Below are 23886 nucleotides of genomic sequence, written 5' to 3'. Positions count from 1 at the left end.
GAGGGAAAATGTCTAATCGTTGCAACTAAAAAAAACAGAGGTAGTATACAACTGTAACTAATTAATTAAAAAAACAAAAAGTTATACCATGCCTTATTCTCTTACGTACTTTTTTCGGTCTTATGGTGTTGATTTTTCCCTCTTGGATCATAAGAACTTTTAGGTTGGCCCCCTTGTTTAGGGTAGCTACCTAGTTTTTTTCCTTGTTCTTAAAAAAAAAAAAAAAACTAAACGAAACTTGTGACAAGAAGTTAACTAAAGTAAAAAAAAAAAAAATTAAATGTACCTAGTGCACACTAACTTAGTGTGTGTACCGAGTTGGGAATGATATTAATTTATATATTGAGTTTTATAGAGATATAGTGAACTTATACAATATGAAATTTCTTAGGGGAAAACATATAGTGAAATTACATACAATATAGTGGATGATTTAATTTCAAGTTTTAGCATGCAGGAAAGTATAGGTTATGTAGTATACATCGTGACACGTGCTTTAACATATAAAAAGGTGTAGTTTGTGCGTGATATAATATGATTCTGAATGATATAGTGACTTTATTCTTGATATAGTGGGTTTGTGAGTGATATAATTAAATGTTTATAAATGATAATGTAGTTTTTGCATGATGTATAACGTTTCTAAAAGATATAATGAATTTATAGGTTTCTGCATGAAATAATGGATTTCTGAATAATATAGTGGCTTTCTGAATGATTTAGTGAATTGTTTATAGATGATACATGCTTTCAACATGGTGTACACTAAGGTATCGTTTGGTTGCACTTGGGAAGTTGATCTTCCCTTGATTTTTCACTTCCCATGAAGTTTCACTTCCTAGGAAGTAAAAAAAATTGTTTGGTAGGCTATGGGAAGATGGAATTCCCATGGGAAGTGGCACTTACCTAGGGGGAACTAGGTAAGCAACTTCCCCCATTGTGTGGGAAGTAGAACTTCCTACGAAGTGCAAATTCCCATGATTTTGCCAACCAAACAACTTCACATACTTCTACTTCCTAAGAATTTGCACTTCCCATATTTTGTTTTGTCAACCAAACAAGGCCTAATATTAACGCGAACTAAGTTCACAAAATTCGTTAACTAAATAATTAAAATAAACTGAATAGAAGAATAGTGGAATTGAATTGGGCTTAATAAACAGAACTGAAAATCTCAATTGTTGAGTCAGCTTTTCGTTAGATATGCATCAGTCCACGTGTTCTAATTAACCCAACAACCTTTAGGAATCATTTCATCCGTTCATCCTCCACCCAAAGATCACAAAAGGCACAAGCTCACTTATTTCTTTTATTCTTTATCTGCAACAAACACTGTTTTTCCCGACAAACTAGTAACCCCATAGTCTTGGGACCCACGGATTATGGCCTCGGGTCATTCTTTTTCTTATGATAAGGAGAATTTCTTTGTAAAAAGAAGGAGAATTTGAAAATCTTTCTTATAAGAAATAAGAATCGAATTCCTCTTATAGATGTATAATGAGGACCTTACAACTAGGGGTGAAAGTTCGATGTACGGTTTGGATTAGGGCCTAATCCAATCCGATTCGAATAAAATTTGGATTTTAATTTTTCAATCCGAATCCAAACTAATTAGGGTTTGAATCCGATCCAATCCAATCCAATCCGAATTTTTGATACTTTAGATTGGATCCGATCCAAAAACTGATTTTTTTTTTTAAAAACTCTAGTTTTTTGATGAAATAAAATAAGCACAACAGCAGCCTAGTAGATTTAGAAATGAGGAATTATGTGCAGTTAGTGTTTTAGGGGAAGGATTGAAGTGCTATGTGTATTGGGCTATGGAGTAGTTTTTTTATAATAAAAAATCAGTTAAGCACTTAAACCCAATCCTGATACATAATACAAGGCATATTACATCGTATATTGAATTTTTGGATCCAATTACCCTCAATCCAATCCGATCCGAAAATCCAAATTTTCAAAAAATCTCATTACGAATCCAATCCGAACACAGTTCGAATCCGATCCGAATTACTAATTCGGATTGGAATGGATTGAATTTTATCCGAATAACTTTCACCCCTACTTAACACTATTAGATCAATCTTAATTCTTCGTAATTTTGAATCAGATGGCATTTTGATAGTGTTATATTCATATAAATTATAATGATATATTAGACTATAGGGGTGGATTTGGTTGGATAATAGAAGTATGAGATTTTGGAAAAATAAATTGCAGTAGTAGCATAAGATATATATGTAGAATTCAATTTCAATAAACTTTACTTTCTTTATACCGAAAAAAAATCTAAATGTTTACTAAAGCACATAATTTAAATTAATAATCCTTTCATCCCTTATTAGATTTATTAATTCTCTTGTTTACATGTTTAATGTATATTTTGTACCATTAATATTTTTAGTTACATATTAGTAAAAGTTATAAGGATTTGATTTTTCGTAATGTACACAACTAGTCGAACCAAATAAGTCTCGACTTGACTATGTTTTTTGGTTGATATTTTTTTTGAAAGATTTCCTTACTTTTAAATTGTGCAAAAATTAGAAATTAAAAATATATTGAAGGAGGGAGGAAGTAAGTTGTAATGTGGTATTAAATCTTATTTTATTAAAAAATAGATGCGTTAAGAGTTGATTGGATATTTTTCCTTTAAAAAGGAGAGAAAGTTATATATTTTTTCCTTTATACTTTTTCAAAGGGTTTAAGAACCCTAATATAATAATAGTATGACCATGCCAAAAAGGAAAGTACTCAAACTAATATGAGACAAATGAAAAATGAAAGTTTTAGACAGTTTTGAGACCAAAAAAGTTTTCGGTAAGAAGTATACAAATATTTGGTTGAGTACGAAGAATTTTTCTTATAATGGAATTTTATTTTCCCCAATGGTAGAATATCTACTTAAGAGAGTTGCAAAAAATTAATTTCTGCCATCCTATATAGTGTCGACCAAACAAGCCTTTTCAACTTTAATAAGGTATTTCAGTTTTTATACAATTACAACATCTTGATATTATGTTTCTCAACCCTTAATTTTAACCATTAATATCTTCAATATTTAATCAATAAAAATTATAAAATATTGATATCTTAAATATATATGACATCAAAATTAATCCAACAATATATTATATGCTACTACATTGAAGTAATATTTGTCATTTATATACTTCTATTAGCATATAGGAGAACATCTATTAGCATGTAGGAACACTTCTATGTGTTTACAGATGATTTATAAGAGTGGCAAAATATGTTTAGGTGATTTTTTATTAGATTTTCATTAATGTATATTATCAATATTTTTATAATTTTTTTTATACACAAGAAGAAGTTAGAATACCTTTTTCTCAAGTTAGAGTTTTATAATTTTAAATATTAATAATAAAAAAAATACTATTACATCTGTTTTATATTAGATGCTACACTTTCGAAAGCACAGAATTTTAGGTAATTTTTGGAGAGCAAAGAAATAAAGAGAAAGAAAAATGAAGGCCTATGTGATAAAACTCATTTAGGAGAAAGATAAAGAGGAAGTATTTTCAAAAAAATAAATAAATTATAACATCTATTTAAAAGCATCCTCTTATAGTACTCCATTCGTCTCATAATATAGTTCCCATTTTCATTTTAGGTGTCCCAAAATATAGTTCCTTTTTCATATCTAGTTCCACATTTTTTTGTAATTTGTCTAGAAAAATTGTGTCCCATCATTTATTTGCTTCTTGAATTTTGTTAATATTACAATTAATGCTCTTTTACCAATTATTTTTAATTCTCTCCTAAAATCATCTTTTTTCATACATTTATTTAAATAAATGATTTTTTTACTATTCCTCCTAAATTTTACCTACATAAATTACCGTAAAAAAGAGAATTGTGAACTCTATTTTGGAACAAAGGGAGTAATATAAAACAAAGGTGGTATTTGTTTGACGGCTGACGGAGTGGGTAAATTGAGAAGAAATGATGGTTAGAAAACTACTAATACTAGTATATAATAGTAAGAGGCAACACACGGTTTCTTCTCTCTGGCTCTCAAATAATCTGCAGCTTCTGAAGATCTGTGAGCTACACACCTCCAAAGGGCAGGTGGTTAGAGAGAAGAAAGAGTATTACTATTTCCTAGTAGGAGAAAACCAAGCAACACTTTCTCTCTCTTTCTTCATTCTCCATTATTTCAGCATATATATAACATATACCCAAACAAAACAAAAAAAAAAAACTCAAAACTTTCAACTACGCCATTCAACATGATCTCCCTTCACAGAGCCAATTTCTTGGTAATCTAACACAAACCCATTTCATAATTCTCAATTATATGAATACCCATTTCTTCAATTTCGTCCCATTTCTTTATTTTCTGATCTGGGTCCTTAAAATTACCCATTAATAAAAGTTTCGTCATTTTTTTAAATATAATTTTTGTAAAATTTTGGATTTTTTTTTATGGCAGAGCAACAAACCAAGTGTATCCGGGAGATCTTTCGGGTCGACCCAGTTGCAGAGAAGAGGTCCATCGGTGGTTAGGGTGGCGGTGGGACCCTCAAAAGGTCGATCAGGGGATGAAAACGGCATCGTTTTGACGGAGGAAATAAAAGAAGTTTCTTCTGTAATTGACTTGAATGAGAAATCAACGGTCAGCACTGGTGGTGTGGAAGACGTGTACGGTGAAGATACTGCCACGGAGGATCAGCTTGTTACACCTTGGGCTCTCTCTGTTGCTAGGTGAGAATAATAAAGTGTTGAAAAAGATCGATAATTTCTATGTTTGTTTTGTTAGATTTTCTATTTTTGTTTTTTTCTTTCTACTTTTATAAATCTTATGAAGTAATTATCATTTGTTCATACATCTTTTGTCTTGTGTGTTTTTGTCAAAAATATGGTATGGTCATTTTATGACGTTTTTGTATATTGTCTATGCTTTGGTGTTGTCCAATATTACCACTTATAAATTATAATTGTTTATGATATTGTCACACCATTTTTTATGTTTCAATTTTAGCTGAATATAGTGGAAATAATATCTCCACCACTTCTTAAGGATGTCATTTTTAAGCTGAGAGGTTGAGGATTTAAGTCTTATCAGCGCTTTGTATCTGAACCCCCAATAGTAGTAGTTATTTTAATATACTCCTAGATTTGAAGGAAGGAAGCATATTGATGTTAAAAAGCTCGATTTTACCCACTGGAGATAGACATTACTCCCTCCGTTTCATTTTAATCTACACACTTTGATATTTTACACTATTCACAAATTTTACTTTGACCATCATTTGTGATTTGTACGCGGATGAAAATATAGTCATGCGGGATCTTGTTAGATTCATATGTATTTTATTAATATGTACTTTTTGTAATTTTTACAAATACAAAACTAAAGATATATGTCCTCAAAGTTTTGCATTGGCATGCGTGAAAAGTGTAAGTGTGTAGATTAAAATGAAACGGAGGGAGTAATATCTAGTGGAATTTAACTCACCAACAGAATATCTTTTAATTGTCTATTTGTAGTGGGTGGATTATTGGGGAGATGCAACAATCTCTATCTTCCCTCACTATTGATATCTACAATGTTTGTTGTATTTGTGCTGTAAATCAAGTTGTTCGGATTATATTAATTGGGTTTAATTATTAGTAAGGATCAGATTCTTTTTTTTGACTTGAGATTTCTGCAAATACTTTCAATTCTCCATTGTCCGGTCTCATGTGGAAAATAACAAGTAGTGGAATTTGGAATTTAAGGTATATCACCAATTGGGAAGGTGCTGTCTTAGGCCCAAAAGAGTGTATTATGCAGTTGCGTGATTAAAAGATTTGAGGTTTGTTACTTGTTAGGGACTAGGGAGAGGTAGAAGTAGTAGAACTCACCGACTGTTCTTCCAAGGGCGTATGGTGTTACATTAATTAGACAGGAATGTTTGACATAGTAGGACATTTTCACTGTATTGAACTACTTTCACGAGGATTTTTTTTAAAAAGTAATATAGTAATTAGTAAGTCTTGTGTAACACTGATTTACACAAAAAATTATTGTAGATTAACTCACGTTTTACTCTATAGGGGTCACTCTTATGTGAAAGGGGTCATTTTTGAGTAAAAATGGTCACCTTTTACCTTAAGAAAGGCCATTTATACTGAAGTGAACGGGCAAAAAAGTTACCCTATCTTACCATAAATTATTGAAACACGGTCTTATATGAGATTTTATTGAAGTAAAATTAGGGAAATTGTAAAGAAACGTTAAATGGAATGTTATCTAATTTTTATTATATTAAACTATGCTGCTAAGAGTTAGTGACAAGGAAGGATCAGTGCTTATGAGGGTTGAATGTGATTTTTTCTACCAGTAGAGGCTGAATTGGGATTGAAAAGTCCTAAATAGTAGTCCCATTTTTCTAAATTTAAATTTGAATAAACCAACGTGGGTATGGGAATTAAAATCTTTCAAGGATCTGCTTATGCTATGGCATTGTATAGTACACGTGTTAATTACTTTACATGAACTTCTGTTATGAGGTTCTGGTTTTCGGAGAGGCAATAATGGACCTTTTTCCTTGTTCTTGGTTGCAGTGGTTATTCATTGTTGAGGGATCCTCGTCACAACAAGGGGCTTGCCTTCACAGAGAAGGAAAGAGATGCGCACTACTTGCAGGGTCTTCTTCCCCCAGCTGTTGTTCCTCAACAGCTTCAGGTTAATATCTCAAAAGCAATCCCAGTGATTAAATTTGTAGTTTTACATATATATTGTTGTAGGTCCATTTGTTGTAGTTGTTGTAACTGATCTATGTGCCGGGATAACAATTTGTAGGTGAAGAAAATGATTCATAATATCCGTCAATATCAAGTGCCCTTGCAAAAGTACATGGCAATGATGGATCTTCAGGTATATTATATTGATCACCGAAAAAGCTTTCTCTCCCGTCATTTTCTCTCTTTCTTGGTTAAATGAATCTCTAGTTGATGTCGCATTTTTTGCTGGTCTTTTTCTGGTTTTTGATGAAGATGTGATCGGAGCTCTCCATTTTGTGATAAATTGATTTTTGTATTTAGCATTGATTGTACAAAATACTGATATAGTATGATAATATTTTTTTTTGAGGGGTCCCCAGATGAATGATCTTGTCAGATCGGAACCTCCTGCAGGTTTGCGGGCACACACTTTGAGAGTGTGGGGATGATGAGGGGAAACCCTCTTCCAAAGTACCCTAGTAGGGATTGAACCCCCAACCTTGAGGGTGGAAGGTTCTTTCCTTACCACTAGGCCAAACTTAGCTTGGTGTATGATAATATATACTCTCTCCGTTTTTTAAAAGTTCTAGTTGCTTTCCTTTTTCATTCGTTTTTTAAAGTTCTAATCACTATGTTGTATTCCTCGTTTGGCAAAAGATATACATAATTTAATCATCCTTGGCCCACACACTCTCTTTCTCTTCCATGCTCTCTATCTCCCTTAAAATATAATAAACCCACACTCTTTCTCGTCATAACAAAATAAAATAAAGAAACCAAGTGGACCTACTTTTAACATGCTCTCTCCAATTTGCCTTAAAGTGTGTATCTATAAGAACTGAGTAGAATTTTAAAAAACGGAGGGAGCAATTGGTATTTAAGCTACTACAGGATTGGGTCTGTATTGTTGACAAATTACTTGAATAAAGTAGAATAGGACAATTAATTGGTTTATGGAAACTTAATGATGTCTGTATTTTCTGCTTTGTGCAGGAGAGGAATGAAAGGCTTTTCTATAGGCTCCTTATTGACAATGTCGAAGAGTTACTCCCAGTGGTCTACACCCCAACTGTTGGTGAGGCCTGTCAGAAGTATGGAAGTATCTTCAGGCAACCTCAGGGTCTCTTTATCAGTTTGAAGGAAAAGTACGTCTATAGTCTTATCACAAGTTTGATGGATGTATATACTCCTTTAGTTAAGTTCTATTGCTCAATTTAGCTAACAATTGACTGGGCTATCCACAGAGGAAAAGTCCTAGAAGTTCTGAAGAATTGGCCAGAAAGGCACATCCAAGTGATTGTTGTTACAGATGGTGAGCGGATTTTAGGCCTTGGAGACCTTGGGTGCCAAGTGAGTTATCTGTTAGTTTATAGCTGTATATATTTTATGTATAATTTAAAGGTCTGCTCGTGTTCGCTTTGAAGTTGATCAGCTCAGTTGTGAAGATGAAGATGACTGACTATAGTGGGTAATATCTGTACAGGGAATGGGAATACCAGTTGGGAAGCTTGCTTTATATACAGCTCTTGGTGGCATTCGTCCTTCAGCGGTGGGTGATTCCCTATACAATTTTATGTTCTTTATTTCTTTCATTTATGTCTCTTGATGAACCGCAAATTTTTCTTACCTGTAGACTGTGGTAGTTCAATCCATTTCTGAAGGGCGGATTTTATCTTGCTTTCTACTGGCTCTGGCTTTTTAGCTCCGCCTGAATAGTTGTTTATAATACTAAAACTAGTTTTTGGGTGCAGGCTGCCCCGGGATATTTTTTATATTACATTTTAGTAGTTCGAGACAAATAATGTCATTTGTGTCCATTAGGCAATTTGTTTCACCTTTCATTGTGGCTTGTTTTTGTTTGTTCAGATAGTGCTGATTGCAATGGTTATTTTTGGTACATAATGCTCCGAGTGATATGGTGGTGGTTATTGTTCATAATTAGTCATATCACTCCACTTTGTGATAACCCATGTTATTTTTGTGTGTTCAATGAGTTCAAGAAATCAACAGTCCTAATGTTTCTATAAAGCCAGTGGTTTTGGCCTTGGTTGTAGCTTGTGTTCATGTGTATTTGGTGCTTATTGCATGAAATTTTTCTTTGCCATAGAAAAGTTCTCTTTTGAGGAAGTTTCCTAAATGTCTCCTTGTACCTTTTGAAATCTTTTAAAATTTCATCAATTTGTAGTTCTTAATACAGTTTCCTATTTTCGGAACTTTAAAAAAATCTTTTAACTTCGTGGAGTTAAATCTTCTAGAGCAATTTAATTTCTTACAAATTTGTTTGTTCATTTTTTCAAATTAAATTCATTTCAATACTAAGACTTGTAAAGCTTGTTGTCAATTCATTTAGACTTATTTATAGTTTTTATTTTTTAAACAAGAGGCAAAAGCATATACTACCAGTTTTTCTTATTAATCTATTCACTTTGTACTTTGACACTATTCACATGCTTTACTTTGACTATCATTTGTGATTTATCCCTAAGGAAAAACATAGTCATATGGGATTTTGTTAGATTCGTCCCAATATAAAGTTTCCTAAATATCAACATTTTATTAATTTTACTTGTTCGTAATTATAGATATTAATGGTCAAAGTTTTGTGTTAGCAAGCGTGAAAATCAAACTGTGTAAATTAGAAAGAAACATAGGTGGTAGTATTTAACATTGGAATTTGTTGCAAGAAGGAAATTTAGCATGGTGGTAACTTAGATCATATCCCGTAAGGAGTTAGGGGTTTAAAACCTCTTACTCAAATATTTGGAACATTTGAAAGAGAGATGACATGTCACCAATACAATAATGCATATGACATGGGATCGCATGTAGCATTCATTATTAATATTTTGTTGTATTATTATCTTGTGATTTTTTGAAGGCCAATTTACCTTTGTTGCAATCATAGCATGTGCATATGTATTTACGAGCTAGCCAAGTTCCCCAGCCTATATACACACAATTTGTATTGCACCTTTGGGTGCTTCTTTCCTGTTATATACTCCTGTAAATCGTCGTACTATCCTTTTTGACATAGAGGGTGCCACAGAATGTGACATCAGATGGTGCATAGCATATGATTAAACTTGAATGCTATGTCCTTTTCGGGTGTGCTTGAATGTGCAAAGAGAAAAAAAGTTGACGTAACAATTTATTTTTTCAGTGTCTTCCTGTCACTATCGATGTGGGAACAAACAATGAGGCATTGTTGAAAGATGATTTCTACATTGGGCTTCGGCAAAAGAGAGCGACTGGACAGGTGGTTGTTTGTTACTAACATTATTAATATGGTGATGTTTAGTCTGAGTTCCACAAGGTACCAAATTCTGATGAAGTGTTGAAACAGGAATATGCTGAGCTCATGGATGAATTTATGGCGGCTGTGAAGCAGATATATGGGGAGAAGGTTTTAGTTCAGGTGATTTTATAAGATTTTAATTTGACTACTTGATGTAAACTTTTTTCTCTTTGCTTTGTGATGTCTTTACGTCTTTCTTCCCTAACCTTCTGTATATGTATGTGTGAGCAGTTTGAAGACTTTGCCAATCATAATGCATTCGACCTACTTTCAAAGTATGGTAGTACGCATCTTGTCTTCAATGATGATATCCAGGTAAATCAGGTGTCAGTAGTTTAAGTCTTCGAACCACATTAGCTTCAGGTTGAGTCATTTTTAACCCTGTTTCCTTATATGTTTAGGGGACAGCCTCTGTTGTCCTTTCTGGACTTCTTTCAGCGCAAAAGTTGGTGGGAAAGAAAGTAGCCGACCAAACTTACCTATTTCTTGGAGCTGGAGAGGTACATGAGTCATGACAATTTACCTTCTTTTAATGGATGTTGTATCTTTTAAGCTGGAATATGTGTTCCTAGGGAAGCAGAAAGTGGGTGGACGATATAAGGTTTTCAGAATGAAAAAGCTTCAACTTTTTTTCTTTTGAGATGAAAAAGCTTCAACTTTTGGATCGCCAATAATTCTGTTTAACTGCCATTTATTGCTTAGACTTATGTATTTTTTCCAGCTATGTTTCCCTTACTAAACACATGCATTGATATAGAATTGGGAATTACTATTCTAGATTAGAGCTTCTAACTTCCTTACCTTGAACACTTTCTGGTAGTTGGGTAAGGATAGTTTAATGCCTCTTTTTTTCCCTGCTCATCTTTGCTCATAGTGTAACTGCTGATGTGTCTTTATTTCTCATTATTACTGTTATTCCAGGCGGGCACTGGTATAGCAGAACTCATAGCTCTTGAAATTTCAAAACAGGTTAGAACACATTTCACTTTATTGATATATATAGTTCTTTATGGATTCTTGTGGTGATGTACTGAGTGAATGTTTACGGCTTATAAATGCAGACCAATACTCCTCTTGAGGAGGCTCGTAAGAAGATCTGGCTTGTGGACTCTAAGGTTCAAAAAACAGGACACACTATTCTGGATCAATGTTTTAGTCTTTGATCTTTCTGTCCCGTTCTGCTTTTGTAATGCACAATGTATCAACAGGGACTTATAGTCAACAGTCGCAAGGAGTCATTGCAACATTTTAAGAAGCCTTGGGCTCATGAGCATGAACCTGTGAACGGACTCCTCAATGCTGTCAAGGTGAGACTCTTCTACCCTGTTCATCTCAAATGCTTTCTGTAGAGCTTTAAAATGTCATATTAACTTTCTTCTCTTTGCTTCTTTTTAATTTCTGTGTACAGGCGTTGAAGCCCACTGTCCTGATCGGCTCATCAGGAGTTGGGAGGACATTTACCAAGGATGTGATTGAGGCAATGGCTACATTCAATGAGGTGCTGTTTTGTCATCCCCCCCCCCCCTTCTTGCTCTCTGTTTTTCCCATTCTTCTCTAGTCTGGAAGTGCTTGTTTTTGGAGAAGCCTAATTCGCTGTTCGACTTCCTTCAGAGACCTGTCATTCTTTCACTGTCTAATCCAACTTCACAATCAGAGTGCACAGCTGAGGAGGCTTATACATGGAGTAAGGTAAAGTAATTTGCCAATGTGGAATTTTCACAATCTTCATCATTAATTCTCCCTAGCTTGATCCCATCTCAAGTATCCCAGTTGATCTTCTTGGTTTTCAGCACACATTTTTATATTCTGTCAAATATCAGAGTTTGTTTATTTCCAACATTATAGCTCAAAGTTAGAACACTTTTCCCACTATATATTCAAAAATTATGATGATTTGCTTGTAAGTTCAACCAGAATAGTTCATGCGGGACTATAAATGTGGGAACTGATAATATTCTAGCATTGTTTTTGCCTCTAGTACTATAGAAATAACCCATACTGCTCTTCTTCAACTTCCAGGGCCGTGCAATTTTCGCAAGTGGAAGTCCATTCGATCCCATTGAATATGAAGGGAAAACTTTTACGTCTGGACAGGTCCTTACTAATGACTGGATAATGCTGTAAACATTGTGTTCTACATGTGAAAAGGTTGATCAGTTTTTAGTTTCCTTCTTCAGGCGAATAATGCATACATCTTCCCTGGCTTTGGTCTTGGCTTGATAATCTCTGGTGCCATCCGAGTTCATGATGACATGCTCTTGGCAGCCTGTAAGTGTATTCCACTATTACTACAAACTCCCAATTATTTGAAAAGGTGTTCTCCCCCTTTTTTGGCTCACGAGATTTAAAACCACCCACCTTATATGAATTGATATTGGTGCTTATTATGAGGGTGTTTGGCTAGTTTGACCAGCTGCACCTTATATGTTTTGGTAATTGGTGCATTGGATAGGAAATTATGGGGGTGTTTGGCTAGCTTGATTAGTGTTTGTATTGGCGATTTGTGTTGTTTGACCAGCGTCTGTTTATTGATTTATGATCTATTAGTCAACATTGTAATCCAAATACATCAATCGCTAAAGAACTCATTGTGATCTATCCCAATTGAGAAGTCTTCGGCTGCCCATATCACCTGAAGAGGAGGATACTGCCATAATAGTCACAAGAGATTGTTGGCAACTGTGCTTACAGAAACAATTGGCAAGGATGTTGCGAATCACATAATATTGTTAAATGCTCCATACATTTTGTAATTGATAGTCACATAACAATTCTAGGGTGTCTGGAGAAAGTTGTCACATAACATACAGTAATGGTATACAATTAGAGTTCCTGATGTCTCAACTCTCAACTACCACCAAGAGTTTTGGTGTCAAATCATGTCATATCCTTAGTCACAAGGAGACAGGGGTTGGGACAATGTAACTAATAATTTTGGATGGAGTACTGTTTCTCTTAAGAAAAAATTATAATTTATTTATTATCGTTATAATTATTTAAGTTATTTTTAACTTGATGTTCAACTTTTTTTGCTTACAAGTCATGAGACAATTTTTTGGTGCAGCGGAAGCCCTAGCAGCCCAGGTGACCGAGGAACACTTTGCTAAGGGTCTTTTGTACCCCCCATTTAAGAACATCAGAAAAATATCGGCCCACATTGCAGCCAGTGTGGCAGCTAAAGCATATGAACTGGGTGAGTTTCATTTCTTGCTGAAGGTTGTTTGCTTGATGTCATGCTAATGCAAACACATAATTTTTGTTTACCTTCTAGGCCTCGCAACTCGAATGCCGCAACCAGAAAATCTGATGAAGTATGCCGAGAGTTGCATGTATAGCCCTGCCTACAGAAGCTATCGCTGAAGTTTTCTGGATCAATTTCTGCTCTTCCCTCTTCCCTCTTGTTACACTTTGTTGTTTGTGGAATTTAATTACATAGTATAATTGCATTTGTTCGCTCTTGTAACTGGAGAAAAAAAAGAGGAAAATGAAAAAGAGGTGAATATACCTCAATGGTCAAAGTAGATTAGAAACCTATTACAGTTCAAGGAAGTTCCGATAATGATGAAAAGGGGAAATTCGTAATGTTGAACTCTTTAACTCGAACATATTTGCAGAAAAAAGGGGAAGAACAAACTAGGAATGAGAGTAGTGAATTCTTTTGTGTAAGCAGTTAACTAGTGTCATTATGCTCATTCATATGATAAATGTATAAACTTTGTAGTTTGCATAACCATATCACTTTATCTGCTTGTTGAGGTGCGCTTGAATTTGTTCAGAATGAATTAGTGTCAAATTTCATCCAGAGCTGGCAAGGGGGCAAGGTGGGTGGGGGTGTACAAACCGCGCTTGGCTACTGTTGAACCTCTCCTTATGATGGTCGATGTCGAGTGTCGACCACCGTACCTCTATCTTAGATTCTTGATGGTAAGATTGGAGCACCAAAAGTCGGCGTGACTGCTGAGAGGTCATTGAGAATAGAATACATAGAAGAGAGGAAGACGTTGCAATTATATTGAGGATAAAGGTGAAAAATCTGTTAATCTATAACATTAATATACTAATCTTTGTTTCTCAAAAAGTGTAATATTTTTTTTAAATAAAGGTATAGAGAAGGGGTCCTAATTGGATTGAAATCTTGCATAGGTCAATTCGGTTTGGGTTTGCACGCAAGGCTCCTTGGGAGCATGGGGAATGGTAAGGGGAAATCCCCACTCCCAAAGTGCCTCTAGTGGGATTTGAACCCAGAACCTCAAGATTGTGAGATACAAACCAAACCACTTGACCAAGTACTAATTGGTCTTAAAAAATGCAATATAGAAAAGTGGCAATCAAGACAACTAGAGAGAAAAAGTTGGGACCGTGCCTAAGAGAGAATCAACAACTTAATTAAATGAGACCCTTAACTAATTACCCAGCAAATTCGTATACTCATCGCGCACACGCCATCTACCACTATTCACCAATATCACCCGCCATCTTCCATCCACCACAGCTTGCTGCTACTGCTACCATCCCTTGTCCAACCCAGCTCCCCCATTGCCACCAGTCCTTTACCCAACCCACCTCCATCACCACCAGTCCACCACTGCTGTTAGATGTAGCTACCAACCCTAGCCCCCAAACCTCCTCTATCATCATTACCATCATCATTGCTTGAGATGACTCATAAAAGAGGGAGTCGGATGGGTGGATTAAGAGATGAGTGGTTGAGATTAGGGGTGTGCACTGGTCCAGAACTAGACAGATGGATCAAAATCTGATTTTTTTTTACCGAGACCGAAACATTGGTCGGGTGGATTAAGAGATGAGTGAATGAGATTAGGAGTGTGCACTGGTCACCAGAATTTTTCCGACCCGATATGGTTTTGCACAAGTTGGACCGAAATTTATATTTTTTTATTTAAGAAAATCTTTTTTTTTGCTTGGTTTACAAGATACTAGCTTTATATGCACGCGTGCAAAAATACGTATAAAATTAATTATTTTTAGGGAACGTAGAAAATTAAATTAATTGTTAATTATTTTTAATAAATTAGGGATATTTGAATTGTTGATGGTTTTCCTTTTGTAATGTTTTTTTTATCTTTTAAATTAATTAGGTAGTTTTCTTTTTTATTTTTAAATTTTTTATTTTTTAATTAAAGTAAGTAGTTAGAATAGAGATGTAATGAGGGTAAAATGGAGTTTCTAATATTTTGGTGTCCTATCCTTCTTTCCATATAGAATATAGATTTATAAATTCAATAGATTGAAAACTAATAATTCTAAAAGCAATAATCTTAAAGGCAATAAAAATGATGTTTTAATTTTCTAATTTTTCTAAATTTTAAATTTTTTTATTCAAACCTATTTTTACAAAGAAAAAAATTACGTTCCATTCCGGTTTAGAACGGATTGGACCAGAAACCCGAAATTCCAAATTTTCATGGACCAGAGATCGGATCGAAAATTTTCAGTATGGTCCATTCCTGTCTGGTTAGGTTCCGGTCTAAATTTCGTTCCCACTTCAAAACTGCACACCCTGAGCTGATATGACTAATGAGGAAGTAGGGTTGGATGGATCGATAAATTAATTAAGTTGAGGATATTAAGTAATGACATCTCTATTAATAATTGTTTTTTTGCATTTTTAGTTTGGTTGCACTTTTTATGACATTTTCCAAAGTAGTAAATGTTACACAGCTTGCACTTAAAAAGAAACGAATGAAATATTATTTACCCTCGATTTGAACATCTCATCATTGAATTCGTGAATAATTATTCTCAATTGAAATTTGAAATTCTAATTTGAAGAGATGAACAATTTTTCCAAGCTCAACAAAATACCCCAAAAGTGTAAACACTAGCTCAGACTTTTGAGCAATGACTAATAGTAAATATTAGGATTCAGAAATTAAAATAGGACAATGATACAGTAATTCTAAGGGTTGGCAATCCATATGTGAGAGATAGAGTGAAAGTATAATAAATATGTTAGTTGTAGGTAGGGTTAGGTTCAGGTTGAAAATTTCAACTCGAAAACAAGCCACCTAACCCATTTAATTGATTGGGGCCAATCAGGCAGAGACAACAAAATGATTTTACTGGGCCAAGCCAAATGAAAGGATGCATGGACATGAAAATCTCTCGAAATTAATTGGCCTTTGAAGTTAGTTAAGAAGACATTTGAAATCAAAATACTATATGTTTGGGTCAATTTCTAATCCACCTATTCTGGGACCTAGGAACAAATTTTCTTTAAAATATGTTTTACGTGTCGGGTTCAGGTCAACTCATTTATAAATAGGTCAGGTTTGGGTTTGAATTTCTAACCTGTTTGGGATTGCTGACCCGTTTATATAAACAGGTTGACCTGAAAAATACATGAACCGACCCGATTTCTAGGCCTAGTTGTAGGGACATTTTCTCTCTTTACAATATTAAATTTATTATTATGTTTTCTTTATCTCTCTCATAAAAATTACCAACCTGTTAAAATCACCCAAACATTTTCCTTAAAACCTTAAGGGCCTTCACTTCATTCCTTAGATGACCAAAAGATGATGGATTATGAGTGCGCCTAATTTAGTGTTAGGGCCTTCAATTCCTTAGATGTGCAAAGATGATGGATTATGAGTGCGCATAATTTAGTGGACTACGTAGGAATACAACAATCTACGAGAATGGAAAATTTGCAACGGAATTAGAGAAGGGCAAAAAGTAGGGCCGTAGGGGTCACTGATAAAAATTGGTGATTGTGGTCTTTAATTGGTAATGTTGCTCAAAAAATAATAGTAGTTAATAGTTTTCTTTTCTGAAAAGAGAAAAAAAAACTTATGAAGTTCTAGTTGTTTGGATGATGAATAGCAATAGTTCATTTTTTTATTCTCTTTTTAGATTTTTATACTTTTGTGATTCACTTTCAAGATAAGATTAATATTTCCTTCTTTTCTTTGGAGCATCATAATCATCTTAAATAAAAGAGCAACCATTTCGCTCTCCTGTTTCTCTCTATGAAAAGTATCACCCCATAATCTTTTCCCACCTCCCTCCTTAACAAAGAAAAACATAATCCCAACTTCTTTTCTCTCTCTCTCTCTCTTAATTTATGACCCTAGTTGGATAGATGGTATACACAGATATACCATGAAAATGGTGCACAATGGTCAAAAGTGGGTCAACAAAGCATAAAATGTAGTTTCATCAAACCAATTGCACACGAAAATAACATATTTTAATCTGCAATGAAGATCGAAAAATATAAAACCTATTTTTTGAATTGATTACTTTCATTCCCCACACAAATTCCCAAAGACTTTCTCTATCTTCTTCCCAAATCTTCCAAAATCATTCCAACCTCTCTCATTAAACTCTTTATTTTCTTCCACAATTCTCATACATGAATATGAAGACAAAAAGTTGCAAAATGAAATCGACTACAAAAATACAAGATTTATGCGTTTGCTAAGAAATGAACATGTTTTTCATCAGTGGCGGATGTACTGCTGGTCATTGTTGGTCATGTGACCAACTAATATTCCTAAAAAAAAAAATTGAAGCGTTTTCTGATTCTCACACGCTCACCCAGACCACTTCCTCTTTCTCTCTCTTTCTCATTCGCGAAACTCTAAGTCTTCGGTAAATCAGTAGTATTGAGCGACGCGCCGACGCCGCAACTGAAATTATATTTTGCCGGTGAGTTTGCCGACGCCGCAGTTCAGTCGAGTCGCACAGTAGCAGCGGTATTCAGTCGAGACTCGAGTCGAGTCGCACTGTCGCAGACTCGCATTCGGTCAGTCGCCTCCTCGCCGGTGCCGGTGAGTTTATTTTTTGTTTGAGTTTTTTAGGGTTTTGTTCAAATTTTGTGTTGTTTGATTTTGTTTTATTTGATTTTGTTAGGGTTTTGTTGTTTCAAAGATTAAGGAATCTGATTTTGTTAGGGTTTTGTGGTGTCTCAACTCTCAAAAAACAGTCAGTTCTTCAAGACTTCACTTGAATCACTTCTTCACTGAATCACTGTCGCAGCGGGCGGCAGGCGGGTGGAAGGCGGGCGGTAGCAGGCGGCAGGGGCGACAAATTTCAGGTATTCTTCTCATTCAACCTTTTTAATCTTTGCTTAATCGCTTCTTCAATTATTCTTCATTGAATCATTGTTGGGTTGTAAGTTGTTGCTAAAAATTGATGTGTATTTGTGTATTTTTGTCAATTTGATTTCATTAGGATTTGATTGTGTTGTGATTTGGGAATTAGATTAGGATGCCAAATTGACAAATGATTGTGTATTTATGTATTTTTGTCAATTGGATTTTATTACGATTGTGGTGTGAATTGTGATTTAGGAGTTATATAGGATGCGAAATTGACAAATGATTGTGTATTATAAATCGATATCAAAATATGAAAACTCGTCGAGAACAATTGTAATATTTTCTAAGTACTATTTGGTTGTAAGAAGTACTATTTTTAGGTACTATATATTTTATTGTAATATGAACTATTATTAGTCATAAATTGATTTTATTTGAGGTAGTTTTCTTTAAATTCATGGATTATCTTATATGGATACGCGTATCCGAACCCGTACCCGTATCTGTCTCTGTGCAACCTAGTTGGTAGTGACCAACTATTCATATATTCCTGGATCCGCCACAGTTTTTCATGTTGAACTTATGTTTCGTATTTTTCCCTCTTTTCTAGTGAACATTTCAAAATAGAATTATGACGTTGATGGTGGTTTAATTTGTGAAAAATGAAAACAAACTTGCAATTAATGTTCTAATGAATGAAGGAGAGAGCCTAGTAAATGAAGGGCATGAATTACTTCGACATCAGAAAAAGAGTGCAGCAAGAAAAAAAGCTAATTTCATTGTACTGTATATATGTTTGTTTGTATATTATTATAATATGTTCATTGGATTCACATTCGTCATACGTGCATTACATTTAGCCATATATTTATAGTGTGTCTTCATATGTTATGTACATTAGATCATATGTTTATTGTGCATTTGGCACATATTAGTTGTATTAATAACATGAATTCTGACATATGTTCATTGTCTTATTAGCATGTGTTCACTACAAAGATGTTGGTCAAATGTTTGTTGTATTTAAGTCATATGCTCATTGTGTATTTGTAATATCTTCAATGAAACGATTAATCATGGGTTAATCATCATATATTATCTACGGATTTGTGATATTTGTTCAAATGTTCTTTGTATGATGACATGATGTTTATTGTAGTATTTACAATTACAAAGTGCATATTTTTGGGATAGTGTTCATTATATTATTAACATGTGTAAATCATTTTAGTGAGATGCTCGTTATATTTTGTCATATATGCATCATGTGTCTGGGACATGTTCATTGAATTATTAAAATGTATTCATTGTGAGTTTGAAAGATTATATATTTTCGTTGTATTGTAAATGCGAAGAATTTTGTTTTGACTACTGTTCTTTTCTTTCTTGTATCAATTCAGTTCGACAGGATCAGACAAGTAAGGATACATATGGTGTAAAGATCTCACTAAACAAATCTATCATAAAAGGGAGGAAGTTCAAAAGTAGGAATATATTCTTAATCAACTCAATAGTTTTAGTTATAATAGATGTTCTTTTTTAAAGTCCTAATGTTTATATGAGACTTATTGTATTATTTTGATTATATTTCTGCCTTTGGGTAATACATAGCGTTTTGAATTTACCATCTTTTGTAAACCTGTGATTTGGATATTTATATAACTATTTATTGGGAAGTTCGTTATAGATAGTATGTTGTTCTTTGTAGAATCATATTTGTTTGTTACTAAGAATAATAATGACATCATATATATTCATCACAATATATGAACATATAAGTAATTTGAAAGAATATTTTGAATAACTTGAATGAACAAACTAATACTTTGATGGAGCAATAGACTAAATGAACTGAAAATGAATCAAATGAACAATAGTCAATTTGAAACATATTTTGAAAGTTGAAACTACGACCACAAACTCGTGTTACGGGGATCCTAGCGTAGGTGGGCAAACCCCTTACTTGCACATAAAATGGCTTTCAAAAGGTCGCCCGTTACTTACCGCTTGTGCGACTTTCGAAATGCAAACCCTTTACTTATTGAGAATCGCCTATCATGAAGGCAACCTTGGCAGCCTAATACCATCAATGAACAACCGCCTATTGACTCGCCAAGGCTTCGAGAGCAAACCCCCTACCAACCGCTTGTACGACTTTCGAGGAAGCCAACCCTTTACCGATCAAGAGGCTATGTTCAGGGGTCAACTTTGGAAACCTAGTGTTATGGACTTTGTTTTTTCACGACAAGCATCCCAGGCCTCGGTTAAATAACTGAACTTCTATTCATCGCCCTACTATTACTTAAAATCGCCCAAAAAAAATTTAAAATTACATTTATAACCTTTTTCTTCTATTCTTAAATCACCACCACCACTCACCTCCTGTTGGCTACCACCACCACCACTCATCTCCTGTTGGCTGCCACCACCACCCACCCACCTCACTCCACCATCCCCACCTCCATTTGAATCACCCTTCTCTCTCCTTCTTCAACACCATGTGTACCACCACCCATCCACCTCACTCCACCACCCTCACCTTCACTTCTTTTGTCGCACACAACCACCACCACCTATTTTCCCACTGCCACCTGCGACGTCCACCACCTCCACCTCCACGCACACGCTGAAGAAAACTCAATTTTTTTTAAAATGCGAACGTCCGACCAGGACGTTCGCCCCATGGTTCGAACGTCCGGCCAGGACGTTGTGGCCATGGGGCAAACGTCCTAGCGGGACGATCGCCCCATGGCCAGAACGTCCTGGCCGGACGTTCGAACCATGGGGCGATCGTCCTGGCCGGACGTTCGCATTTTTAAAAAAAATTGAGTTTTCAATAAAAATGTGTTGCTGTTGAAAGATTCAAGATCAGAGTTTACACTCTTCTTGCAAGGTACAAAATTTTAGCATAAAGTAGAACCAAGCTTGCATACTTTGAAATACGAACTTTACATGTTAACATGCTTATCACATACCATTGGGAAGTAATGAATATAATTTGAAGAACACTGTACCAGAGTCTGTAATAAGCAAGTTCTAAGAAATTCAAGTCCAAGATGTCAAACAAGAACAATAGCAGTTGTAGAAGGATAACAATGAGTCCAAATACAATGAAAGCTGAACAAGAAATTCAATGCCGAACGTTTGCGTTTTTAAAAAATTGAGTTTTTTTAGCGTGTGTGGAGATGGATGTGGTGGACATCGCAGGTGGCAGTGGGAAAATAGGTGGTGGGGGTGGTGCGTGGTGTGGAAGAAGGAGAGGGTGATAGGGCAGTGGTGGTGGTGGGGTGGTGGGTGGTGTGAAAAAGAGAAGAGGTAAAAGGGCGTGGGGGTGAATACCGGTGATGGGTGGTGGAAAAGAGGAAAGGGTAAAATTGTCTATAAAAATAAATTTTGGGCGATTTTAAGTAATTTCATGGCGATGTTTAACAATCCTCTTAAATAAGGGTACCCCCTCCCCCTTCCGAGGTGTTGCCCCACACACACCGCTTAGTGATAAGGAAGACAACTCCAATAGCAACACGGGTCGTCAAAGTGGCATCGGACCAACCGAGCATCAAATGGCGGCAACAAGGGTCTTTCCGTCAATTTCTTAGTTACACCGATCATTTACCGCTGGGCATAGGCCATATACACGGCTCTACTAGAAGTTAATGCATAGCTTGGGAGTATGGCATGACCCTTCATAAAGGGGATTTCAATTCTAAATTTGTAATGAGAAGTTCATACTAAGAGTTGAATTATATTAAGTAGAGGTATCTTTAACGAATTTTTGAAATTGGGTTTCTGAGATTGATAATCTATGCTAAAATGGGTGTTGGATAAATAGTTAGTTTGAGAAATTTTGTTTTGGAATATAAGATGGCATGTGAGGAAACTAGCAAGAATATCTTCTTAATAACTTAGTAGTTTTTTCCCATGCTGTTGTAATGGCAGATTTCTCTGCTAGCTGTGATTAATAAAATTGCTCCCTTTTCTTGTCACAAAAAAAAAACAACTTAGTAGTTTTTAGTTATATTAGATGTTATTTTGTAAAGCCCTCATGTTCATATGAGACATATTGTATTATTTTGAGTACATTTCTGCCTTTGGATACACAACATTTTGAACCTACCATCTTTTGTAATTACTGTTTTTTGGATATTTATATAACTATTCATTGGGAAGTTCGTTATAGATACTATATGTTGTTCATTTCATAATCATATTTCTTTATTACTATCAAGGATGTCTTGGCCTAGTGGGTAAGATTGAGGTGCTGTGAACGATAGGTCACAGGTTCGAATCCCCCTTCCCTTGTTTGTACTTTGTACTGCTTTCGTGGCTCATATGGATAAAAAAATATATTTGTTTATTACTAAGAATAATAACGACAACATATATATTCTTCACAATATATTAATATATGAGTAATTTGAAAGAATATTTGAATAAATTGAATGAACAAACTAACAATTTGATCAGTAATAGGCTGAATGAACTGAAAAATGAATCAAATGAACAATAGTCAATTTGAAACATATTTTGAAATTTAAAAAAATCGTAAATATTTTGGATTTTGAAAATCAACAACAATTTTGAATTTTAGAAACTCGTAAGCATTTTTGAATTTCAAAATAATTCCAAAATGTTCATTCGAAAATTTCAATTGTTCAATCAACAATAGCGTGTGTTCATGATATTACAATGTTCAAAAAATGATGTTATTTTGTTTTAGAACATTTTGAAATTTGGAAAAATTTAAATGTCCGAAATTGCAGTTGTTCAATCAACAACAGCGTGAGTTCATTATACTACAATGTACATTGTAAACTTGATGCTCTTTTATTTTAAAACATTTTAAAATTTGAAAAATTCATAATGTTATTCTAGAATTGCAACTATTCAATCAACAATTGTGTGTGTTCATTATACTATGATGTCCATTATTTTGCTGCTAGGTCACTCAGAGTATAACAAAATAGTACCGTTTTGTACTGTGCACACCATGAGGAAGATAGACCCTTGCCTACCTTCTAAATTGCGTACCCAATTGAATAATAAAAATGGAATGAATTAGATATAAAAAGAGCAAAATAAGAGGATTTTAGTAAGGGATGAGAAAAAAAGTTATAACCAAAATATTACAAATGGGACTATATTCGTAGAGTTTGGAAAAACAGAGTCGTTGATACGGGTTACCTCTCATGTACTGTAAATGACAACATCCAAGTGGCTCTGACATGCGTGTCAACAGCCACAATAAAGTTAACTTTTTTAGTCTACTACTTGTTGCGTTGTGACTAATTGGGGGGAATATTTTAAAAACTTGCGAGATTAAAAGTGGACCCTAGTTCCATGACAATTATGGTTTCAACAGTTGAATGTCCAATTTTCACGATTATCATCATTCAAACTTTATTTTGTTTGTTGTTAAGAGCAAAAAAATGAAAGATTGGGATCATAATTTTTTTTTTCAATCACCATTAAAGATGCTCTTAAGTTTCTTCATACGTTCATTTTCCAATAAGGTTTTTCATAAAGTTATTACTAAAAGAAAAAAAAATAGAAGTAACAAAAAGTGAGAGAAAAGTACCAAAATATATGAAGGAAGAACTAGAAAAATAAGAGAGAAGTTTTAAAAAGTAAGAAAGAGATTAAAACAAAAGTAATTATTTATTTATTTTCACATTCTTTACAAGTAGAGTACAACAATCATCATTGCTTAGAAGGATTAAGACTTAAGAGTGAGGGAAGGGAAGCCTCGAAGGTGGCCTCTGGCCTGAAAGATTGGGGTTCAAAGTTCAA

The 23886-nt window shown here is 34.5% G+C and overlaps 1 protein-coding gene across 1 annotated transcript; it reads left to right on the top strand.

Annotated features, from left to right (window-relative positions):
• The first annotated feature begins 4010 nt into the window (after positions 1-4010).
• On the top strand, positions 4011-13766 carry LOC104883143 (NADP-dependent malic enzyme). Its single transcript, XM_010667610.3, has 20 exons — positions 4011-4289; positions 4463-4734; positions 6580-6700; positions 6818-6892; positions 7732-7883; positions 7983-8088; positions 8222-8287; positions 9899-9994; positions 10082-10153; positions 10265-10348; positions 10435-10533; positions 10955-11002; positions 11095-11148; positions 11242-11340; positions 11442-11531; positions 11645-11722; positions 12053-12127; positions 12211-12301; positions 13098-13226; positions 13305-13766. Exons 1-20 carry the CDS (start codon positions 4260-4262, stop codon positions 13391-13393), a joined length of 1926 nt encoding a protein of 641 aa, XP_010665912.1. The 5' UTR covers positions 4011-4259; the 3' UTR covers positions 13394-13766.
• Positions 13767-23886: the final 10120 nt, after the last annotated feature.

Source organism: Beta vulgaris, chromosome 9 (assembly GCF_026745355.1).
Source record: "Beta vulgaris subsp. vulgaris cultivar EL10 chromosome 9, EL10.2, whole genome shotgun sequence".
Classification (NCBI taxonomy): domain Eukaryota; kingdom Viridiplantae; phylum Streptophyta; class Magnoliopsida; order Caryophyllales; family Amaranthaceae; genus Beta; species Beta vulgaris.
This window is presented reverse-complemented; position numbering and strand designations above follow the sequence as displayed.